The following is a 22,000-nucleotide window of genomic DNA, read 5'->3' as shown; positions in this document are numbered from 1 at the left end:
ATTCACTTTGCCCTAAAGCTGTGATGGGTTGAGGTTGTACTGCCGAGCATAATTAGAACATTATATATATATATATATATATATATATATATATATATTTCAAAACTTTAGAACATTAAATTCAATTCTACACAATTCCAGTTAAATATAATGAAATAGTTAACAATTACAGTCATCAATTTTGTTAGTGCTCAAGTTATAAATATGAATAATCATGGAAATAAAAGCTCAATAATAAATTATTGATTTATGTATATTTTTAAAACTAATTGGAAAGTCGAGGCGAAACATATTTTGACTGTCATTTCCAAAACCACCGCTAATATGATTAAAATGAACTTTGTGAGTTAGTAGAAGTTGTGTGAAGTGTTTGATCTCAAACGAAAGATCTTAGGGTAAATAGGTCTAGCTTGCTTTTTTGATTAAATTTTAAATTATTTTAATTTTACAAAATTAAAACTAAATAAAAGATAATAAATTAAAGTACAGTGAAAGGTGATACCATGATTTTTTTAATGTGAAAATCTCATAGGAAAAAATTCATGAAGCCTAGCCTTTTCGGATGAAACAATCCACTTTCACTAAGTAAAGTTACACCAACTCAGTCTCAAACCCACAAGATATTGTCAAGAACTAGTTGTAGAATAATTTAGATTGATTCCTGCGACTCTTCGTCTAGTTGTTGTGGATTTCAGGCTTACTATTCAATTCTTGTATATTGGTAGCTAGAAGAACTATCCCATTTGTGGTAATTAATTTGCCTTCCTTGCAATCACGAATATGAAAGAAAAAAACAAAACCTATATCATTCTTTTCATTTTATATATTGGTCATAAAATGAAATATATAAAGTTATTTGGGTCTCATGTAGGGAAGAGTGTTCATTGGGAGATATATTTTTTTAATTAATTTTATGCGAGTAAAAATTGACTTAATACCATGAAATTGTTGCACTTCACTTTGACTCCAACACGACTGAAACAACAAAGCACAGAGTTAAAAGTCAAATTGAATTAACTTTAAGTCTTTCACTGATTCAGTAATTGGCCGAAAGAATTTTACAAGTTGAGTCTAATATTATATAGCATCAAGAGGATATCTTGAGATTTTTTTATAATTGCGCAAACCTATCCTCTTATTATAACAAAATTACAATACATGTTTTTTTTTTTTCAGCAAGTTTTCTAACAGATTTCTCTCTATTAGTGGTCATCAACGAATTTTTTTTTTTTTTTTGCAAAGGTCCACAATTTAAAATTTCATAATATCAACTATGCCCTTATCCTTGTAAAACCAATTTTAATTTTAAACTTTATCAAAAGTATGGCTATAACTTAGGACCATGATAGTAAAACGACAAGTCCCATAATGCTATGATGCGACAAAAATTTATGACAAAACAGATCAGTCTATAAATAAAAATATAAAAATAAAAATAAAACAAAAAAAAAGCATCTTTGTAATTTCAATAAACTTCAAGAAGATAAACATGTTTAACCAATTCACTAGTATATTTACATGTGTCACTAGTATATTTACATGTGTGTGTAAATTTTGTTCATACATCCAATGATGTTTGAATTTTTGACCTACTTTAAAAAAAAAATTACGACATGGTATAATTTGATCATTGACCCAGTGATATATTTGTAGGTAATTTTCACGTGCCTGCAATGAATTTATCTAATGGAGAACATGGCCAAATTCATGGCCCCCATCTCTCTCGTCTCTCATCTATATAAGGACAGCTTGGCCTCAACAAGTGACATATCTTAGCCAAGACACCCTTCTCTACCAAGTGGCAACCAAAACAATGATGTTGAAAGCACCAGTGGTTCACCAGTCAAGCCAGTCTGCTAAAACCCTATTCCCAATATGGCACAAACCCTTCCTCTCCGGCAACCAAACCGCTTCTTCTTCCCTCCGGCCGAAGCCGGATTGCCGTAGAACCCAAAAGAACTTTCGTGTCAGCTATGTTCCCGGCAACATTAAGGCCGTAGCAAGTGCTACTGAGAAGTCCGTTCGCGTTAAAGCTGCTGTTACCGCCAAACGGAGTGGAACTATATTGGCTGATTTGATTGGTCGCACTTTCACTTTGGAGCTTGTTAGCTCTGTGGTCGATCCTAGTAAGCATTTTTATTTTCTTTTATTAGAGTAACACAACTATTATCTTTGTTTTATTCGATTCGTGGTAGGGGCATCTTGCACAGGTTCGTTGATTATCAGAAAAACAAAATCTTTGTTTTTTGTTTTCTACACCAAGTAAATTCTTTTCTAGATTTCGAACCGTGTTCAAAAGGTTGAAGTATAAATAGACTTCAAATTCAAACAGCAACAGGCTTGTAAGGACTGGTATTTATTTTTGGTTTTCTCGTTAAAGATTGAACGCTTCAAATTATTCTTTGTTTGAAAAAGAAAAAGTTAAATTTACTCTCTAAAATTGGGTCGTTTATAGAACATTTTTTTAGATATTTTTCTAACTTTTTTTCTTTTCTTGTTCTCAATAATGACAATTCCAAACAAAAACCCCATAAAGTTCTTACGTTCCTACATTTTTTCCCGAAGTGTGTATGTTTTTTCAACATATCTAACTACAATTTTTTTTTTTTTTTTTTTTTTACAGATCTCAATTATTACACTCAGCTAAGACTTGCCAAAGTCTTAATTGGGTGCTATATAGATATCATGTATGGTTCATAGTTATCAAAAAAATTTAATTTCAAATTATTTGATCAGCTGTAGTAATTTTAGTGAATTAATTTTTCAAAATTTAACAAATGTTTTAGTAGTGTAAAACCCACATGGAATATGCAAAAAAAGAGAATGCGTTTGGGAGTACGAAATTCGTGGTATAAATTTAGAATTAGAAGATATTAGTTAAAATTTTGAGTTAAATTTATTTTAATCTCAATTTTAAAACAATGATTCGGTACACCAAAACATAACATAATAATAATTCGTTTTTTATTAGTGCGCTTATTTTGAAGCTTCTCCATTGATTGGAGTGAGAATCCATCAATCTACCAATTGGGTCATGACATTTTTCGCTTAGTGTCATCCTTTCAGCTTGCAAATGAGAGGGTGGTCCATATTAAATGTCACCAGCATTTCTGATTTTTGTTTTTTTTCATTACAAGTCAAAATTTGATTGATGCACTGAATATATAAAAAGTGGCAAATTAAGCCATCTCTATTAAACTTTTAAATCAATCCAGAGAAAAGAAAAACCTAAAGGTCATTGTGTTGAAAATATTTACACCCTCAACTTTCAATATATATATATATATTTACACATTTTTCTATCCACATGCTTATCATGCGTGTCAAAGTAAAGTCACTGACTGGACCCAACTACTGACGATGGTGAAAATGAAAGTTGACAATGACTAAATTGAAGAGTACATCATATATATATATATATATTAAAAAAAGAAAGAAAGAAGAGGGTACATCTTATTGGTTCCTTTTCCCTTTCTTTCAATTTAGCTAAGTGATTTTTTATTTCTTTGATTTTCCAAAACCGAGCTCAAAAGTAAGGATCTATTTGATTTAATTTTCTAAAAGTAGATATTAATAATTGAAAAAACATAAAAATATTTTCAGAGATATATAAAAAATAATTATATGAAAACAATCATTTTCTTTTACGTTCTTCTGATTTTTCATTTTCATTAAAAAAAAAAAAATACTAACAAAACTATTATCAAAAACTAAACCAAATCTGACCTTAATTACATACGAAACTAATATTTGTTTCCGATCATTTATTGTTTTGAAGAGACGGGACAGGAGAAGCCTCCGATCAAGGTGCATGTTAAACGGGCCAGCGATGATGATGAAGATGAAGTGAAGTATGAGACTGAGTTCTCAGTTCCAGGAGACTTTGGACAAATTGGTGCAGTGTTTGTACAAAATGAACACAGCAAGGAGATGTATCTCAAGAACATAGAGCTAACTGGTTTCGCAAATGGCCCTGTTCATGTCACATGCAATTCCTACGTTCAGCCAAATTCTGATAGTTCCGATAAAAGGATCTTCTTCTCCAATAAGGTGAGACCATTTTCTAACCACACACACACAAAGTAATATCTTCTGCTAGTATATACATACATACATATATATATATATATATATTGTATTGAACTTTGCTCCTTAGTGTAACATATGATAATATGTTAATAATAGTCTATATTTGTTGGTCTGACAAGGTACAGGTTATGAATTTTGCAATTACTTATTCCTTACAACTATTACTAGAACTTGAAAAACAGTGTCTATATATATATTTTTGTATAGAAGTGGTCCTAGCGATGGATTGATTGGACCATTTTGCAAGATTCTAAGTAGTGGTCACGAGGAAGAAGATATATAGGGTAAAGAAGAGAATATGATCAACCACATCAATATGTATCGTCACATAGTAAAGCGTTCCACAAATTTTGTCCCTTAATCGACTAGGCTGTATAGCACCATCATGATGAAAGTACGGCAGACTGAGGTTACATAAGAACTGAAACGAAAAGAAAGAGCTTATGCTTTTAGATGTGATAGGTCAGTCAAGCCATTAATTATTATATACAATTAATTATTACTTTATGGGGTCCACTAATACATACCATATACGTATCTATTACGTATTGTTTAGCCGTGGTCCATATATTGTTGTAATAACCCTAACAATGGATTGATGGGACCATTTGGTTGTGGTCACGAGGAAAATACAAGGGTGGAAATATTATTAATGGAGTATTCAGGATCATATCTCTCACAACCACCATCATCATTGTGTTTTTTTAGATTAATGATATTTATTAGGGAAAATTACATATAAATGGAGTTAAAGTTTCATATTTACTTAGAGACTGAGTCAAAGTTTCATATTTCTCTAAAATGGATTGATGAGGTGGCACATGGTTTTTTACTGTTTAGAAAATTGTGGTGCCTAAAATGCCCTTCCCTAACAAAAAAGTAGTACCTTCAGTTCAAAAAAGTAGTACCTTCAGTTCAAAAAAGTAGTACCTTCAGTTCAAAAAAGTAATACCTTCGCGGGTGTTTAAAAAACATGGTACCTGGACACCAAAAAGTAGTACCTTCAGTTCAAAAAAGTAGTACCTTCGAAGAAAAAGTAATACCTTCGCGGAAGGGTATTTTAGGCATTACAATTTCTAAACAGTAAAAAACCATGTGCCACCTCAGCAATCCATTTTAGAGAGATATGAAACTTTGACTCAGCCTCTAAGTAAATATGGAACTTTGACTCCATTTATATGTAATTTTCCCTATTTATTACATAATTTCTTATTTTATTTATTATTTATTGTTAATAAGTCAAAATTTTGTTATATTTAGTGTTTTAAAAATATTTTTAATTATTTCATCTTATATGAGTTTAAATCCCTGAAGCCTAAATTTTTACATTATATTTCTTTTGACTTAATTTAATTAAATTAAACTGTCTTCTTTGAACCAAATTGGGCTCATAATTTTCATAAAAGTCCGTGTCATTGAAAAGTAAAAATACAAATAATTTTTTTTTTTTTGTTTTTGAATGGTAAAAATACAAATAATTAATTTACTCTTTCTTGTCTCTCTTTCTTTGTATTTTGAGTTAATACATATACTCGTGTGATTATATAAGAAAATAAGAGAATGTTTAGTTAGACAAAATGATGATGAGAAAATGGTGGCAGTTGTGACAAAGTTGTGTCTCACTTCTTTTTGTTGTTTCCATGAATATATTTATATAATTGCAGTCATACTTGCCATCCCAAACACCAGATGGGTTGAAGAGGCTAAGACAGGAAGAGCTTGAAAACCTCCGTGGTAATGGCCAAGGGGAGCGCCAGAGCGAAGACAGGATCTACGATTACGATGTCTATAATGATCTCGGCAATCCTGACAGCAGTGATGACTTGGCTCGGCCGGTACTCGGTGGAAAAGAGCATCCATATCCAAGACGTTGTAGAACCGGTCGCGAACGTTGCAAGACAGGTTTCAAATTTAACAAAACATCTCTCTTCCCTGTCAAATAATTATAGTAATCAAAATCACTTTAAGAACTCTTGTGAGTTACAATTTTCGGAGTCAAACTTTTAATCTGCCACATAGATGATTTTTGATCTAATAGTAATCGTTCTTAAAAATGATTTGACTTGATTTAATGCATTTCCTTTGCGGGTCCAAAAGCGATTAATTACTTATGTTTTGAAAATGTTGTGCGAATTTTAGCTATTCAATAGGATTGTGACAGCTTGCTGAGATGATGAGATACGAATTTATTTCATATTTTAACTTTCGGACACATGGTGGGTGGTTAAGGTGTCAATTAATCATTCTTAAAAAATGATTTGATTTCATATTTATAATGCATTTTCTTTGCGGGTCCAAAAGCAATTAATTAAAAACAATAATGGATCTTGATGTAGCTATTCAATAGAATTGTGACAGCTTGCTGAGATGGTGAGATACGAATTTATTTCATGTTTTAACTTTCGGACACATGTTTATTTCATGTTTTACTTTCGGACACGTGTTTACTTCATGTTTTAACTTTCGGACACGACACGTGGTGGTTAAGGTGTCCAGTACAGAACGTGGTAGGGTAAATTCAAATTTCTCTTCATCGATGATAGATGCTTTAAGTTTACTCGAATTTCTATAATTTTACGTAAAAATTTAAATTATTTAATGGTATTATGTAACTGCTCCTTTAAACCCTTGATTCCCATCTAAATATAACACGAGACAAAAAAAAATCAAATACATTCTATTATATTTATGTGATTGGTGAAATGACTTCAAATTTAAGTAAAACAAAAAATAAAAAAAAAGGTTGGATCTTGGATGCTTTATCACTACTACAGTAACTATAGTTGAATGTGTCCTGATTCTAGGATTGGGTACTTTATTGTTTTACATGCTATGACTGATACAATATAATTATTTCCAAGTTTATCAGTTATTATGGATTAGTTTGGTACTGTTTAGCAATGAATGGTGAAAAAAAATTTGTTTCATAAAAATCATTTTATTTTTGACAGTGCCCAAACATTTAGTGAATAGTCACCAAAAATAGAAATACCAATTTGGTATTTTTATATGTTATTGTTAAGGGTGTTCAAATAATTCGCTAGTCCGTTAAACCCATTCTTGTAAATATCCATCACTCATTTTCTTATTATTTTTTTTAGATTACATGTGTTACAACAGAGTGTTTTGATAGATTTATTGTTTGACTGAGTCATAATTAAAATAGTAAAATATAATTATATATTGGGCTGGGCATAACTACAATATAATTATATTGAGTTATTTGAAAAAGCTCAATCCGTGGGAACCGAACCAAACCAATCCGTTATTTCATGGTTCGGTTTGGTTTGGATTGAAAGTCTTTACGGATCGGTTCGGTTTCAGATTTAGTCAATCAGTGAGGACCGGATTGGTTTGAATTTTACCCAAAACCGAACTGATCCGATCTGTGATCAGCCCTAGTTTTTGCACATTAATGTTTAGTTCATTTCAGATGAACAATATTTTTTTTTTTTTTTGAAAAACTCATAAATGACATTTTAAAACTAACTATAATAATTTTCAAACTTGCAATAATTTTTTATCAAACACGTTTTTATGTTTTTTGCTTACAAAAATATTGCAACAAATGGACGTTTTGTTTTGCTTACAATAACAAAATGCCAAAAACAAAACTTGTACCAGGCCCTATATGTATGAATTGATTTATGTGAATATTGGATGCAGATAAATTATCCGAGTCAAAAAGCGCCACCGTTTATGTGCCAAGGGATGAAGCATTTTCAGCCGTGAAGAGTGCAACATTCTCAGCGAAGACCGTATACTCGGCGTTTCATGCAGTTGTGCCGGCCCTGCAGACAGCAATTGTGGATAAAGACCTTGGATTTCCATACTTCACAGCAATAGATTCATTGTACAATGAAGGGATTAACCTACCTGCGCTTAGTAAAAATGGGATCCTCGATATCATACCCAGGATTGCCAAGTTTATTAGTGACAGCGGACAAAGTGTCTTGCGCTTTGAGACCCCAGAAATGATTGAGAGTAAGCACAATATTTAAGTTATCATATGAGTTATGATAGGAACACAAGTCTTTCTGGTGAGACTCGTGTGAATTTCAGATAAAAGCATTCAGCGATACTGGAGTATTGGAAGAGCCAATCATCTTTCTTATTATTTATATATAATTAATTTTTTTGGGATTGCAGGAGACAAATTTTCTTGGTTTAGAGATGAGGAGTTTTCTCGACAGACTCTTGCTGGTATCAACCCATATACTATAGAGTTGGTCACGGTATGAAACACAACTTCCTAGAAATATATAAGTAAGAAAATACCTGTATTTTTGGTTCTATTTCGGAGAATAATTTCTATTTTTTGAAAAAGTGAAATAATTAATTAATTATTTATTTAAAATATGTATTAAAAGTTTCAGAAACTATTTTCTGAAAATTCATTTAAAAAAATTATTTTAAGAGAATTGGTGTTTATAATTGTCTATTTTTTGAACTGATTTTAGTAAATTGAACCAACTAGGCTCATACTTTTCAAAATGAAAAAAAAAATAAAAAAATAGCTGATTAATGAACTTAAAAAAATAATAAAAAAATTATAATATTGTTCATAGGCAAATTCATGTGAAACTAAACCAAAATTAATGACATTTTAAAATGACTATAAAGGCTGAAACCCTTAATAGGGGTGAGAGGAAAAAAAACAGAAGAAGGAAGATATGAAATCATTTGACACCCACATGAATGTCTACAATTATTGTGTTTGAGTGGATTTGTAGAGTCTACGTACCTATTTAATGGGCTTTTATGTCAATATTGTGCAGGAATGGCCATTGAAGAGCAAACTTGATCCCAACGTCTACGGCCCAGATGAATCAGCAATCACCAAAGAGATAGTGGAGAGGGAGATCAGAGGCTTCTGTACCATTGAAGAGGTAATTTATATAGATTGCAAAATCCAATCAAGCATGGTAGCATTACTCTTGTACATACATATATATTTTTGAAACTCATATTCACTCTATCGAACTTGAACTTTCACATTCTAATTTAGAAGGTATGAGCAAGTACCACTAAACCATAGTCCTTGATAAAGCATTGTGAATTATAATTTATTTTACATTTGGAAGACACCGAATTGGTTTTTTAGGTTTGGGATTTCAAAAAATTTAGTTTAAAGTTGTCAGTAGCAATTCCAAATCTAAATGCCAATTCGGTACTGACAAACATAAAATTAGTAAACGTCAAACGCAACAAAATCGGATTATTATCATGAAATTTTAAAATAGTAAGATTTTGGTTACATGCAAACACAGTTACCACTTGAATTTCTAAGTTGTCAAATACTATTGATGGTTACATGCAGGCTGTGAAAAATAAGAGGCTGTACATGCTAGATTACCATGATCTGCTGTTACCATATGTGAACAAAGTTAGAGCGCTGGACAACATGATCACAACGCTCTATGGATCAAGGACATTGTTCTTCCTCACCCCCGACGGCACGTTGAGGCCGCTAGCCATTGAGTTGACTCGGCCACCATCGGATGACAAGCCTCATTGGAGGCAAGTGTTCACGCCCGATTGGACAGCCACAGGCTCCTGGCTTTGGAGACTAGCCAAGGCTCATGTCTGTGCTCATGACTCTGGTATTCACCAGCTAGTCAGTCACTGGTAAGCACTATTATATGGTTCAACACAACACTTGGTTACTAAATTTAATCAAATTAGATTAATATATATGATATTGTAAATAAACTTTCTTGGTGCACTTTTGCAGGCTAAGAACTCACTGTTGTGTGGAGCCTTATGTAATTGCAACTAATCGCCAACTTAGCTCAATGCACCCTGTTTATAGACTGTTGCACCCTCATTTTCGGTACACAATGGAGATCAATGCTTTGGCACGAAACTTCCTCATTAATGCAGGTGGGATTATCGAGTCATCATTCTCACCCGGCAAATATTCTATGGAACTTTGCTCTGCTGCCTATGCGGCGCAATGGCGATTCGATTTGCAGGGACTTCCAGCAGACCTAATTAACAGGTAAATGCCTTATCTGCAGGCATAACATAGTACAAATTTACTAAACGTCACACCATTTCTAATAACTTGACCTTTTAAAGTAGATGGTGATAAATCTTGTATCAGAATCGACAACATCCTGAATCCTGAATTTAAATATTCCATCCGTCTCAAAACAAGTGTCTCTGACAGCTTAAACTATAAGAGTAAATGGTGGTTAATAGATACAAGTACCAATATACTAATCTACTATGGCCTTGTTACTCTGGTGTTAATTAGGGGATTGGCTGTGGAGGATCCAAGCGCGCCGCATGGCCTGAAGTTGGCAATTGAAGATTACCCTTTTGCCAACGACGGTCTCCTCCTTTGGGATGCCATTAAAGGTTGGGTTACTGAATATGTCAACTACTACTACCCAAATGCAAGTGTAGTAGAGTCTGACGAAGAGCTCCAAGCATGGTGGAATGAAATAAAAACAGTAGGCCATGGCGACATAAAGGACGGGTGGCCGGAGCTCAAAACCCCTCAAGATCTGATCGGAATTCTCACCACTATGATATGGGTACCGTCGGGTCACCATGCAGCTGTGAACTTTGGTCAGTATGACTATGCTGGCTATTTCCCCAGTAGGCCTACCATTGCTAGGAAGAATATGCCTACCGAAGAGCCAACCGAAGAAATGTGGAAGTTTTTCTTGGAGAAGCCTGAGGTTATTATGTTGATGATGTTCCCTTCCCAAGTTCAAGCTTCAACAGTTCTGACCATTTTGGATGTGTTGTCCAACCATTCTCCGGACGAGGAGTATCTTGGCGGTGAGCCTGAGGCAGCCTGGACTGAGGAACCGGCTATAAAGGCCGCCTTCGAGAGGTTTAATGGGCAGTTGAAGAAACTTGAAGGGATTATTGATTCTAGGAACATTGACAGTAATTTGAGGAATAGAAGTGGAGCTGGGGTTGTTCCATATGAGCTGCTGAAACCATTTTCGGACTCTGGAGTGACAGGGAAGGGAGTTCCTAATAGCATCTCAATTTGATGATAGAATGGTATCATACCTGAGTTGAGATACTATGTTTTGAAAATAAAAGGAAGAGAGGTGAAACTTGTAGCTCACATAAAGTATTGCTGGCTTGTTTCTTCTTGAATAACATGAGAATAAAGTTTCAAATTAATGGGGTTGACTCCAAATAATAGTTTAAAGTTTGTTCAACTTTGCTGTTGTTTGTATGTACTTTTCATTTTTTCTAATAGTAAGGTTTACAATACCTGTAAGGTTTATAATACCCGGTATTGTATTCCGGTCCGAAAAAAAATAAAGTGATTTTTTAATAGAATCTACTCATGTGTTTATATTAATATTATACTCATTAATTGTTTTACAATTTTTAAACTTAGCACTAAGATGTCTTCAATCTCTTGTTCCATGGTTAGTTAATTGGCTTGTGCCATTTTTTTAGGCCTTTTCCCATTATTGTATAATCTTTTAATTCCTATAGATGACTTAATTATTCATTTAATGAATTTTCTCTTAAATTTGTTTGTTATGTTTTAATTATTAGTTGTAACAAATTAATGAGTAGCTCATTTTTTTATATTGAATTAGCTTATCTATTCTTCTCATCTTTTTTTACCAACAGGCCAGTGATTTAACGGTATCAAACCCTTACTTCTCGAAGAGAGATCAGGGGTTCGAGCCTAAGTGAAGCATATGTGTGTGAGTTTCAACTAGGAAAAAAAAAAAGATTCTTCTCATCTTTTAAGTTTTTCAAAACCTGATTCATATTTTCTTTAGACATACTCAACAACATAAATAAAAATGATGGCAACTCACAAACAAAATATATAATTTATGAAAAAAAAAATAAAAAAATAAAAAAATAATTAAGTTATAAAATCATAGGGAAAAATTCAGTCTAATGCTCCAGAAAATTCTTCTATAGAATTAAAATTATATTCAAAATCTTTCGAAAGATTGTAACGAGTACTAAAAAAAGTTGATAGAATGATAGAAATATTTTTGGCCCACTATTAAATTTCTCTCTTGATTTAGTTTTAATAATAGAAGTAAATAATTTTTTTTAGGTAAGTTATAATATATAAAGAAAAAAAATATTGGGGCTTCCAAAATAAAGAAGGTGAGAATTAAAGGATGTAAATTTTTTAGGGCTCACTATCAAATCTTTTTATTAGTACACGTTTAATACTTGAATAAAATATATATATATATTTTTTAAAATTATAATATATAAAGAAAAGCAAATTTTTGGGACCTTAGGCAGCCTTCGGCCCTGTTTCAAATCTCCTAGTCATTGGATCATCTATCATGTTAGTTTTGCTATCATGTCCAATGAAAGACCCTCCTTTCTAATCTACCAAATCCCTTTAATAAATTACGACCATGATAGTAAAATTAACAACAAATCCCGTTAATGCTACATTTTAACAAAAATTTCAAACGAAAGAAATCAACCTAATATTCACAAAAATAAAAGGGGCATATTGTAATTTCAAAATTTCAATATAAGATAAAAAAGTACTATATACACAATAACGGGAAGTATTGGGAGCTTTGCCCCAACTAATTCTTAGAACTCAGGACGCCTTCCAACCATTATTCGTAGTCGCGATATGTCGCGGTCGCAGTGTAACGAACTCGGACGAATGTTAGTGTAAATCGGCCTTATAGAGGTATGTAACGAAATAGGTCGCGTATCGACCGATACGACAAGTCATGTTTACACCGTATTATACTTTTAATGTATTTTGCACGTGCAACTTATAGTGCATACGAGAATATTATTGGCCGCCTCTATCTCATCTATTTAAAAGAAAGTTTGGCGTCTACTAAGGACATATCCTAGGCCATTCCAGTTCTAAGAAATCTAGCTAACACACCCTTCTCTAGCAATTAGCAACCACTAGTCTAATTGTCCCAAAAACTCACATGTTGAAAACACCAGTAGTTCACCAGTCAACCCAGTCTGCTAAAACATTATTTCTATGGCACAAACCCTTCCTCTCCGGCAACAGAACCACTTCTTTTTCCCACCGGCCAAAGCCGGATTGCCGGAGATCCCAGAAAAGCTTTCGTGTCAGCTTTGTTCCGGGCAACATTAAGGCGATAGCAACAAGTGATAATGAGAAGCCCATTGGGATTAAAGCTGTTGTTACCACCAAACCTAGTGGGGGGTTATTGGCTGATCTCATCGGTCACACGCTCAGTTTGGAGCTTGTTAGCTCAGTGCTCGATCCTAGTAAGCATTTTTAATTGTATTCTTTTATTAGAGTAATGCTATTCAAATAAATATTATTAAATGCTATAATCTCATCATCATTATCAATTGTTCTATTTTTCTTTAATATGATTTCGTTATGTTTTGGTTTCCAAGGTAGAAGAAAAAAGAAGAGAGAATTTGTTTCTTTTGCTATTGCAGTGAAGAACTGAACAGGGTATATTACCATTTTTATTATTAATTTTTTTTTTGGTTTTTGTTTTGTTTTCACTAAAGCTCTTCAAATTACTCTTTGTTTGAAAAACAAAAAATATATAACTATTCTCTAAAATAGGGTCTTTTAGAACAACTTTTACATAATTTTCAAATTTACTTTTTTTGTTCTCAGAAATGAAAATTCAAAACAAAAATCCCCAGAAGTTCTTTTGTGGCCGCATTTTTTTCAAAGTCTTAAAATATTTCATTTTAAAACATAAACAAGAAAGTCATAAACTTATAGAATCACATCTTAATAACTAGCACACAATACAATATATTATTATCAAAATAATAGAGAGGGGTAATGAAAAACCATTGTATAAGGAAGACAAATAAAATTTAAAGATTAAATCTCACAAATTCAATATATATATATATATATATATATATATATATATAATATTTGTCACAAATCCAACAGTTTTAGGAAAATAAAAGACAAAGAATCAGGGGAGACAGCTACCTTTGTGGCCTTAACAAATGCTCCGCCCCTGGATAATATTTGTATGGATTGTAGTGTTTCTCAAAATCAATCTTCTAGCTTTTCTACGCATTTGCATGTGTTGCTAAAAATCAAGAAAATATTTTCCAATAATTTGATCAGCTGTGGTTATATTTGTGAATTAATTTTGATTATTTTTTTTAAAAAATGTTTCACCAGTGTAAAATCTAGAAAATATGCAGAAAAAAAGTATTTCAATAATTCCGACGCCATATAATAATTTTTCCAATTTTAATTAGTCCCGCTTAACATGAAGCATTGTATGGATTGCAGGGTTTTTCAAAATCGATCCTCTAGATTTGCTATGCATTTGCATGTGTTGCCAAAAATCAAGAAAATATTTTCCAATTCTTTGATCAGCTGTAGTTATATTTGTAAATTAATTTTGATTATTTTAAAAAAATGTTTCACCAATGTAAAATTTAGAAAATATGCAGAAAAAAAATTATTTCACTAATTCCGAGACCATATAACAATTTTTCCGATTTTGATTAGTCCCGCTTAGCATGAAGCATTTGTATGGATTGTAGGGTTTCTCAAAATCAACCCTCTAGCTTTGCCACACATTTGCATGTGTTGCTACAAATCAAGAAAATATTTTTCAATTATTTGATCAGCTGTGATTATATTTGTGAATTAATTTTGATTATTTAAAAAAAAATTTCACCAGTGTAAAATTTAAAAAAATATACAAAAAAAAAAAAAATTTATTTCAATAATTCCGAGACCATATAACAATTTTTCCAATTTTGATTAGTCCCACTTAGCATGAAGCATTTGTATGGATTGTAGGGTTTCTCAAAATCAATCCTCTAGCTTTGCTACCATTTGCATGTGTTACTAAAAATCAAGAAAATAATTTTCAATTATTTGATCAGCTGTGGTTATATTTGGAATTAATTTTGATTACTTTAAAAAATATTTCACTAGTGTAAAATTTAGAAAAAATATAAAAATAAAATATATTTTAATAATTTATAATCATATAATAACTTTTTTCGAATTTCAAGTCCAAATGATGGTTTTCCATTAGGCGAGATTTATGAGATTCCATCTGTCATTCCAACTGGGAAAGATATTTTAGTGTCACGTGTTTTAGCTTTTAGGTGAGATGGAGACCATTCATATTTCATCCTAAGGTTTTGGATCAGACAGTCCCCTAAGTGGCACTACCATGAAATGTCACTACCGTTTCTGATTTTCGTCTGGTTTATGAGAAGTCAAATTTTCATTTGATAAATTGGATTAAAAGTGCCAAAGCCATAAACGTCCAAACGGAATAAAAAAGAAAAAAATTATCTGATGGTCACTGTTTTGAATAATTTTCACCAATTTTCAATATTATTCTACGCACATGCTCATACTTGTCAAAGTGAAGGCAAAGTAGACAAGTGGACTGACGTTGACTTATCTCTATTAGCGACCATCTAGAGTTGCACCACTAGGCACTAACCAAATTGACGAAAATGAAAGCTGGCGATGACTAAATTGATGGGGCCTACATTTTGTTAGGGTTACCGGCCCAAAATTTTAAACGTATATAACATTTTAAACGTTTTGAAAAAATTTTAATATTTAAATTTTGAATAAATAAAGACTTAAATATTGAAAAAATTAAAATGTTTCTCTATAACTAAATAAAAAAATAATTAAATGTGAAATGACTAAAGATTTTCTCATTTTTTTTCTTCTTCTTCTTATATATAAGTACATTATTAAAAGATAAAAATGTATTTTTAGAATTTTATATCTTAAAAATGTCATGTGCAATGCACATGAATAAATTTGTAGCAAAACAGTGAATTCAAATCATTTTTGATAAAATTTTCAAACGTAATGCACTTATACACACTAAAAAAGCATTAGAGGTGATATTTGGCCAAAATTTAAACATTGGAGGTATTTTTCTCACTCTGCCCTTTTGTTAATTTCTTCTTCCTTTCCCTCTATCTAGCTAATCAATCTTTTATATCTCTTATTTTTAAAAATTTCAATTGAAATTAAATAATAGTATCTAGTTCATTAATTCTGTTTTCTAAGAAACATTTCTCAGCAACTCAAAAAACAAAAATTGTATAAAAAATTATTATGAAATCAAAAATAGTTTTCAGAAAACAAAGTCAAATAGACCCTAAAAACTTACTTCATATAAAACTAATTTTTGGTTAGGATTATTTATTATTTTGAAGGAACGGGACTAGAGAAGAAACCAATCAAGGTGAATGTTAGTCGGAGCAGTGCAGATGAACATGAAGTGAAGTATGAGACTGAATTTTCAGTTGAAGAAGACTTTGGAGAAGTTGGTGCAGTCTTGGTAAGAAATGAACACAACAATGAGGTGTATCTCAAGAACATAGAGCTTGTTGGTTTCCCTAATGGCCCTGTTCACATCACCTGCAACTCGTATGTTCAACCCATGGCCGATACCTCTGAGAAAAGGATCTTCTTCTCCAATAAGGTGAACCCTGTCATATTTTCAGCTACATTTGCGATACTGCGTTGACTATTAGTTTTGAATAATATTGTAGTTTGAAATTAGACTTACTCAGATAAGTTAGCCAGTAGGCTTATGAAAATATAATTAGTGTCCCTAGTATACAAGCGAAAATACTCTGTTTAAAAACTAAAAGATATATCCTGACAAATAAGGAGGAATAAGAGACTCGAACACGACACATCCTAGAGAGTTAGACATTATACCTATTGGATTATTCCCTTTTGAAAGATGAATATGTGCTTGTACAATGATTAATTCTGTAAAAAGAAAAAAATAAAAAAAATAACAATAATTAATTACGCGGTCCCATGCCAAATTTTTGTTCAGAGGTGGTCCACTATGATGAATTGACCTAACCAGTTTGCTAGATTATTAGAGCATCCGGCCACACTCGTTAGAGTATATTTGTGTCAGGAAAAATGGTATGGTGAGAGAAGTGGAGTATCTGTCTTGTGGGACTTACAATCGTTGTTTAAGCCTTTGCCCACATATAGAGAAGTCTTTGAAGGACACTCTATTTTTTGTTTCCTTTGTTTAATCAGTCTGACTGAAGGGAAAAAAGCAAAAGGCAGATATGGATGAGATAAATTAATAAAATAATAAAATAATAATAAATAGAGAATGAGATAATTGGGTTTCACACCATGGCACATATGAATTAAGAAAAATAGAATATTACATCATCACTTTTTAATTTACGTGACACTCTACTTTTTAAAAAGTAGATAGATAACTTGTATTGCCCACACCGAATGCTCTTAGTTGTGGCCACGAGAAAGAAGATAATATAGGGTTTCGAAAGTCCAATGAGGAGAGATGATAATGTACAAAATCAGACATCATTCACGGTGTGGACCGTCAAAAGGAGTGCAACACGTGTGTACTAGGATCATCTTTGGCTCACCACTTACCACTTTTTTTTTTTTTTGAATGGAATTAATCATTTAAATGATATTCTTCCAAATTTTCTTTTATTATATGCCAATTTTTTTGGTTATCTTATATGAGTTTATGCCAGCCTAAAATTGTCTCTGTCATCTTAAGTAAAAAAAGTTAGGATGGTCATATTTGCTGGGGCTCTGCTATTTTTATTTTAATTATACAAAAATATCAGGATGAATATATGTATTATTTGTTCAATTTTTGAAAATAAATAATATTCTATTAAACTGTGTTTTCAAAAGTGTTAGCATTAACCAAACGCATAGAGTCTGAAGTTTGTACAAAAGCTCACTTGAAGTAGATATCATGGATCGACCAAAATTTTACATTATATTTCTTTAATTTGACTAAATTTACCTAAATTAAGGAAAAAAATCCTCTCTAGTTATTTTCTAGAGATCAAGTGAGTATCTAATAGTGATGATTAACGCCACTTCCTAATCATAATCTTGTTATCACCAAGTCAGCGCCAAGTCAGCAAGTTAAAAAAAATTTACTTTTGTTTTACCATATGTACGAATACCACTCTATACATTATACTTTATACAATATATTATAAATCGTATAAAATTAAAATAAAATCAAATCGCAAAATAATCTAACTTTAAAACAATTTAACAAAAATTAAAATATGTATACATAATGTGAGTCGTACGCAGAAGAAAATACTTAGAAAGTTTTGTTTGTTTTAAAACAGATCTGTGTCGTTACCAACTTACTTGTTTTAGTAATTAAACAATTAATCACATGCATATAAAATAAAGCAAAATATAAGTTAGAGATGACACCAGGATTTTAGTGAGGAAGCCCCAATTGATAAAATACGTCAACTTTTATGGGAAAACCTTGTGAATTGTGTAGTCTAAAGTAAACCAATCCATTATGCTTGAAACAAAGCATACCGAACTTTGACTCTGGCTCACACCTTATTGTTCTACCAAACACCAACTGCTGACAATCCTCTGACTTTGCGACTCCCCGTCCAACAGCTACTTGACCTCAAGCTTATGCTTGATATTTGTAGAAGAATAGCAGGTAGATTAGACAACACTCTTCGAATGATCCAACCCTTTCAAGGTGTGATTGTTTTTACTTCTGTTCTTCAATCGTCTGAATGATGTAGAAGAAGATCTGCTTTTGTCAGATTTTTGTAGATGCAACCGTATGATCACGATCAGGATTTGAACTTCACAACTCTAAACTCACTATGTGTTTATGTGTATGTGTTCTAGAGAGATGACAGAAAAATCAACTCTGATTTTCTATAAAAATAATCTTCCTAAGGCTGTTAAAAATAATGACTTTGTATAACAAAAGCTGTGAATAAATCAATGTATATGACATGGTTTATATAAAGGTTTGCAAAGTCCTATTCCTTCAGAAAATAAAGGAAAATTTGTGCATAGAACTTGGAAGGAAAGTTGGATCGAAAAGGTATTAAACATAACAAGGAAACTGGAAACCTTTTACAATCAGGACTTGTGGAATCGGTTCCTAATCTTGGTACCGGTTCCCAAAGGATAGAGAGTTGTTCTCGAATATAACTTCTGAACTGGTTCCCAAATCTTGGTACTGGTTCCCACTTGACATAATCCAATATGAACTTGGAAATTCTGTATTTTTGGAACTCTGAAATATATACCATGTATATCAGTGTGTCCTCAGTGGGAAACGATGTCCTAATCGTTGTTCTTTCCTTTTGATGATCAACAGTACTTTCCTCTTTTGAACAAACTTTCAATTCCGCAGTCGATGTCAAGTCGGATATGATGACAGAAATTATAACTTGACTAGGACTTGTTTTGTTACCAAAATATGCCAATTTACAAAAATATATCTCACACATAACATGCTACTTAAACAAAATTACAAAGAACAACAAATCATATAATTACGGGTTATTAGGGTTAATATACGTACCTTATCTTAAAAATAGATTCAAATCACTCGATTCTCAAATTTTCTCCAAACCGAAAATTTCGAATCACAGTTGCATAGGATTCAGTCGAATTGAACAAATTTAATTCTTGCATCACAAACTAAATCTTACCCCCTAAGCTTAAATTCTAAAAGAGAAGGATTGGACAAAATCTGGTTATTACGATTCCGCGTTCTTCAATTTTTTTATTCCCTTTTTATTTATTTATTTTTATTATTATTATTATTTTTCCACATCTTTCCTTATATATACACAAAATATGTGCCAAAGAAATCAAGGCAAACAAAATTAGCACATATATATATTTTGCTATAAATAACTACATCATTTCCTGTAGTTCTTCTTCTGTTCTGGGTTATTTTCTTGGGTTCTTATTCTTTTTTAGGGTTTTATTTTTTTGGATGTTCAAATTTCAACCAATTGGGACCCATGAAGTGAAAATTAATTCATTAAATAATAGATAAGTTGCATATGGAAGTTATATGTATATATTTAAATTTTGGTAAATATAAATTTAACTCAACTCTCAACCGCTAAGTCAGCTTTTGTACCCTTCACTGGACCAATCCAGTGAGAGAGTAACTGGAGATGATTTTTTTTCCTAAATTAAACTATCTTGTTTGTTACGAAATAAGGATCGAATAGGATTTTATGAGAATAAAGAGAAAAAGTAATGACAAGAAAATAAATAGGCACACACATAAACGAGACAAGGATTTACATGATAAGGCTATCCCTATGTCCATGGGGAGAATATAGAACAATATTTTACTATGAAAATAAAGAGATACAAAACAAAGTGGCTCTCACCCTAAACCCAATTTACACCCACAAGCTTTTACTCTCTAACTGATATTACAAACTCAATTGATGATTTTGGATGACTGAGGCTTGAGATATTCTCGGCTATTTATAGCCAAACAGATACTTGGTGCCCAAGTATAATGAAGAGAGTCAATTAATCACTCAAATGAATCAAATTTGTTTCCTTACAATGACACAGCTATATTATAAAGCTATATGAGCCGTAAAATTAAGGAGGCTATTGATAACCAACAAATCAGCATATATATTATATATATATATATAGTAGCTTAAACCAATCAAGGCTGGCACAAATTCCATAGTGGGTTAGAAAAATTTAATATGGAATACCATGATTTTTGCTCCACGAATGACTGAGTCGGTGCAAGTTGGCAACATATTTTTTAGCCATAATATTCTAACAAATCACCAACATGGCGAAAAAATTCTGAGTAAGCCACTGTATCTTTGTCAAACAAACTGTCTTTTCCACAAAACAAATTAATTAAGAATTTTAGTTAAGTTTGAGTTATCCTTAAATTTAACCCTCTGGCACTTATTCTTCAACCCATGCATGTATTGGGCAGCAACAAAGATACTTCCAGTATTTCTGTCAAACTCTAAGCGCTTACCAAAAACACCATCAGAAACTATAAGTTTGACATCTCCTTCAACAACCTTCTCCAAACGCCTACAAACCACCGGTTGGTAATGAAAAGTCATCTTCTCACTGTTGTGGAGAACATGACGTCCTTGACTTTTCTTCATATCACTATTATGACCAACTACTTGCCTGTTACGCATCTTAATGACACTCGAATGGATTATCTCATTGCCACCAAGATTATTGCAAGTTAATATCATACCTGTCCTCATGGGTCTGCCTCCTTGTAATGACTACTGTAATTTCGGTTGCCATCTGAAAACAGATTTCATTCTCCCATTCTGTTGTGTAATCCCTTTACAACCCTTTTGAGCACTAGGATCGTCGTTCCGCTTTTTAACTCTTCCTTTGCCAAGACCTAAATGCAGATTTCTGTGAACTGTAGAAGATCTTGTAGTAGCTCCACCTGTTATTGTATTCCCTTGGAGAAGATACAAAATTTTCACCTTGGTGCCCTATAGCACCATAAAAGAATCCATCAGGACCATCGTTGCTCCACTCACTGTTACAACTTTGTTACCTTTGGAGTCTAGCACACTTATTGAAATAAGATTCATCTTCAGATCTGATACATGTCGCATATCTGATAATGTTCTCACCAACCCATTGTGCGTCTTGATCTTGGTTGTTCCAATTCCCAAAAGTTTGAAAGCTTTTCTGTCCACTGTCAAAATAAAACCACCTTTCACCCCTTTATAAGAGGAGAAAGAATCCCTATTGGGACACATACGAATGGAAAAACCAGAATAAAGAATCCAACTGTCATTAAATAACATACTTGAACATAAGGTTGTCATGAGAACATATTCGTTACTTTCCAAATCACTCGTTGTAGCAGCTGCCGCAGAAGTTGCTTCTTGAACCTTCTCTTTGTCATTCCCATTCTTTACCTTTAGTTTGGGACAATGCCTAATGATGTGCCCAGTCTCGTTATAATAGTAACATTCCAAATTTTTATGAGAACTAGATTTGTCCCTACTACCAGAACCCTTTGTCTCACTTTTGCCTCTTACAAATAAACCCGCGGCCTGTTCATCTTTAATATTCCCAGACACCTTTTTCCTCAACTCCTGAGAGTTCAATGAGGATTTAAAA

General features: G+C 32.3%; 2 protein-coding genes across 2 annotated transcripts in view; both read left to right on the top strand.

Annotated features, from left to right (window-relative positions):
* The first annotated feature begins 1,754 nt into the window (after positions 1-1,754).
* Positions 1,755-11,276, top strand: LOC132271483 (linoleate 13S-lipoxygenase 2-1, chloroplastic-like). Its single transcript, XM_059772868.1, has 9 exons — positions 1,755-2,126; positions 3,779-4,050; positions 5,754-5,991; positions 7,756-8,073; positions 8,239-8,324; positions 8,868-8,978; positions 9,410-9,717; positions 9,824-10,090; positions 10,349-11,276. The coding sequence occupies exons 1-9, from the start codon at positions 1,814-1,816 to the stop codon at positions 11,100-11,102; spliced, it is 2,667 nt and encodes an 888-aa protein (XP_059628851.1). The 5' UTR covers positions 1,755-1,813; the 3' UTR covers positions 11,103-11,276.
* A 1,635-nt stretch (positions 11,277-12,911) lies between these two features.
* LOC132271482 (linoleate 13S-lipoxygenase 2-1, chloroplastic-like) overlaps positions 12,912-22,000 on the top strand; it is a 31,421-nt gene continuing 22,332 nt past the window's right edge. Inside the window, exons 1-2 of the mRNA XM_059772867.1 lie at positions 12,912-13,320; positions 16,249-16,517. Of these exons, the coding sequence (XP_059628850.1) occupies positions 13,011-13,320; positions 16,249-16,517 (579 nt within the window). The 5' untranslated portion in view covers positions 12,912-13,010. The remainder of the gene's footprint in view (positions 13,321-16,248; positions 16,518-22,000) is intronic.

This window comes from Cornus florida, unplaced genomic scaffold, assembly GCF_030987335.1.
Source record: "Cornus florida cultivar Cherokee Brave unplaced genomic scaffold, ASM3098733v1 CherokeeBrave_3.0.0_Hap2_Chr08, whole genome shotgun sequence".
Lineage (NCBI taxonomy): Eukaryota > Viridiplantae > Streptophyta > Magnoliopsida > Cornales > Cornaceae > Cornus > Cornus florida.
Note: the sequence above shows the minus strand (reverse complement) of the source record. Positions and strands in the feature narration are given on the sequence as shown.

Excerpts from the sequence above, each read along its gene's own strand:
- LOC132271483 (XM_059772868.1), top strand. The coding sequence starts at position 1,814 with ATGATGTTGAAAGCACCAGTGGTTCACCAGTCAAGCCAGTCTGCTAAA. Across the intron at positions 8,979-9,409 it reads GCTTCTGTACCATTGAAGAG|GCTGTGAAAAATAAGAGGCT; the intron begins GTAATTTATATA and ends GGTTACATGCAG. Across the intron at positions 10,091-10,348 it reads CCAGCAGACCTAATTAACAG|GGGATTGGCTGTGGAGGATC; the intron begins GTAAATGCCTTA and ends GGTGTTAATTAG.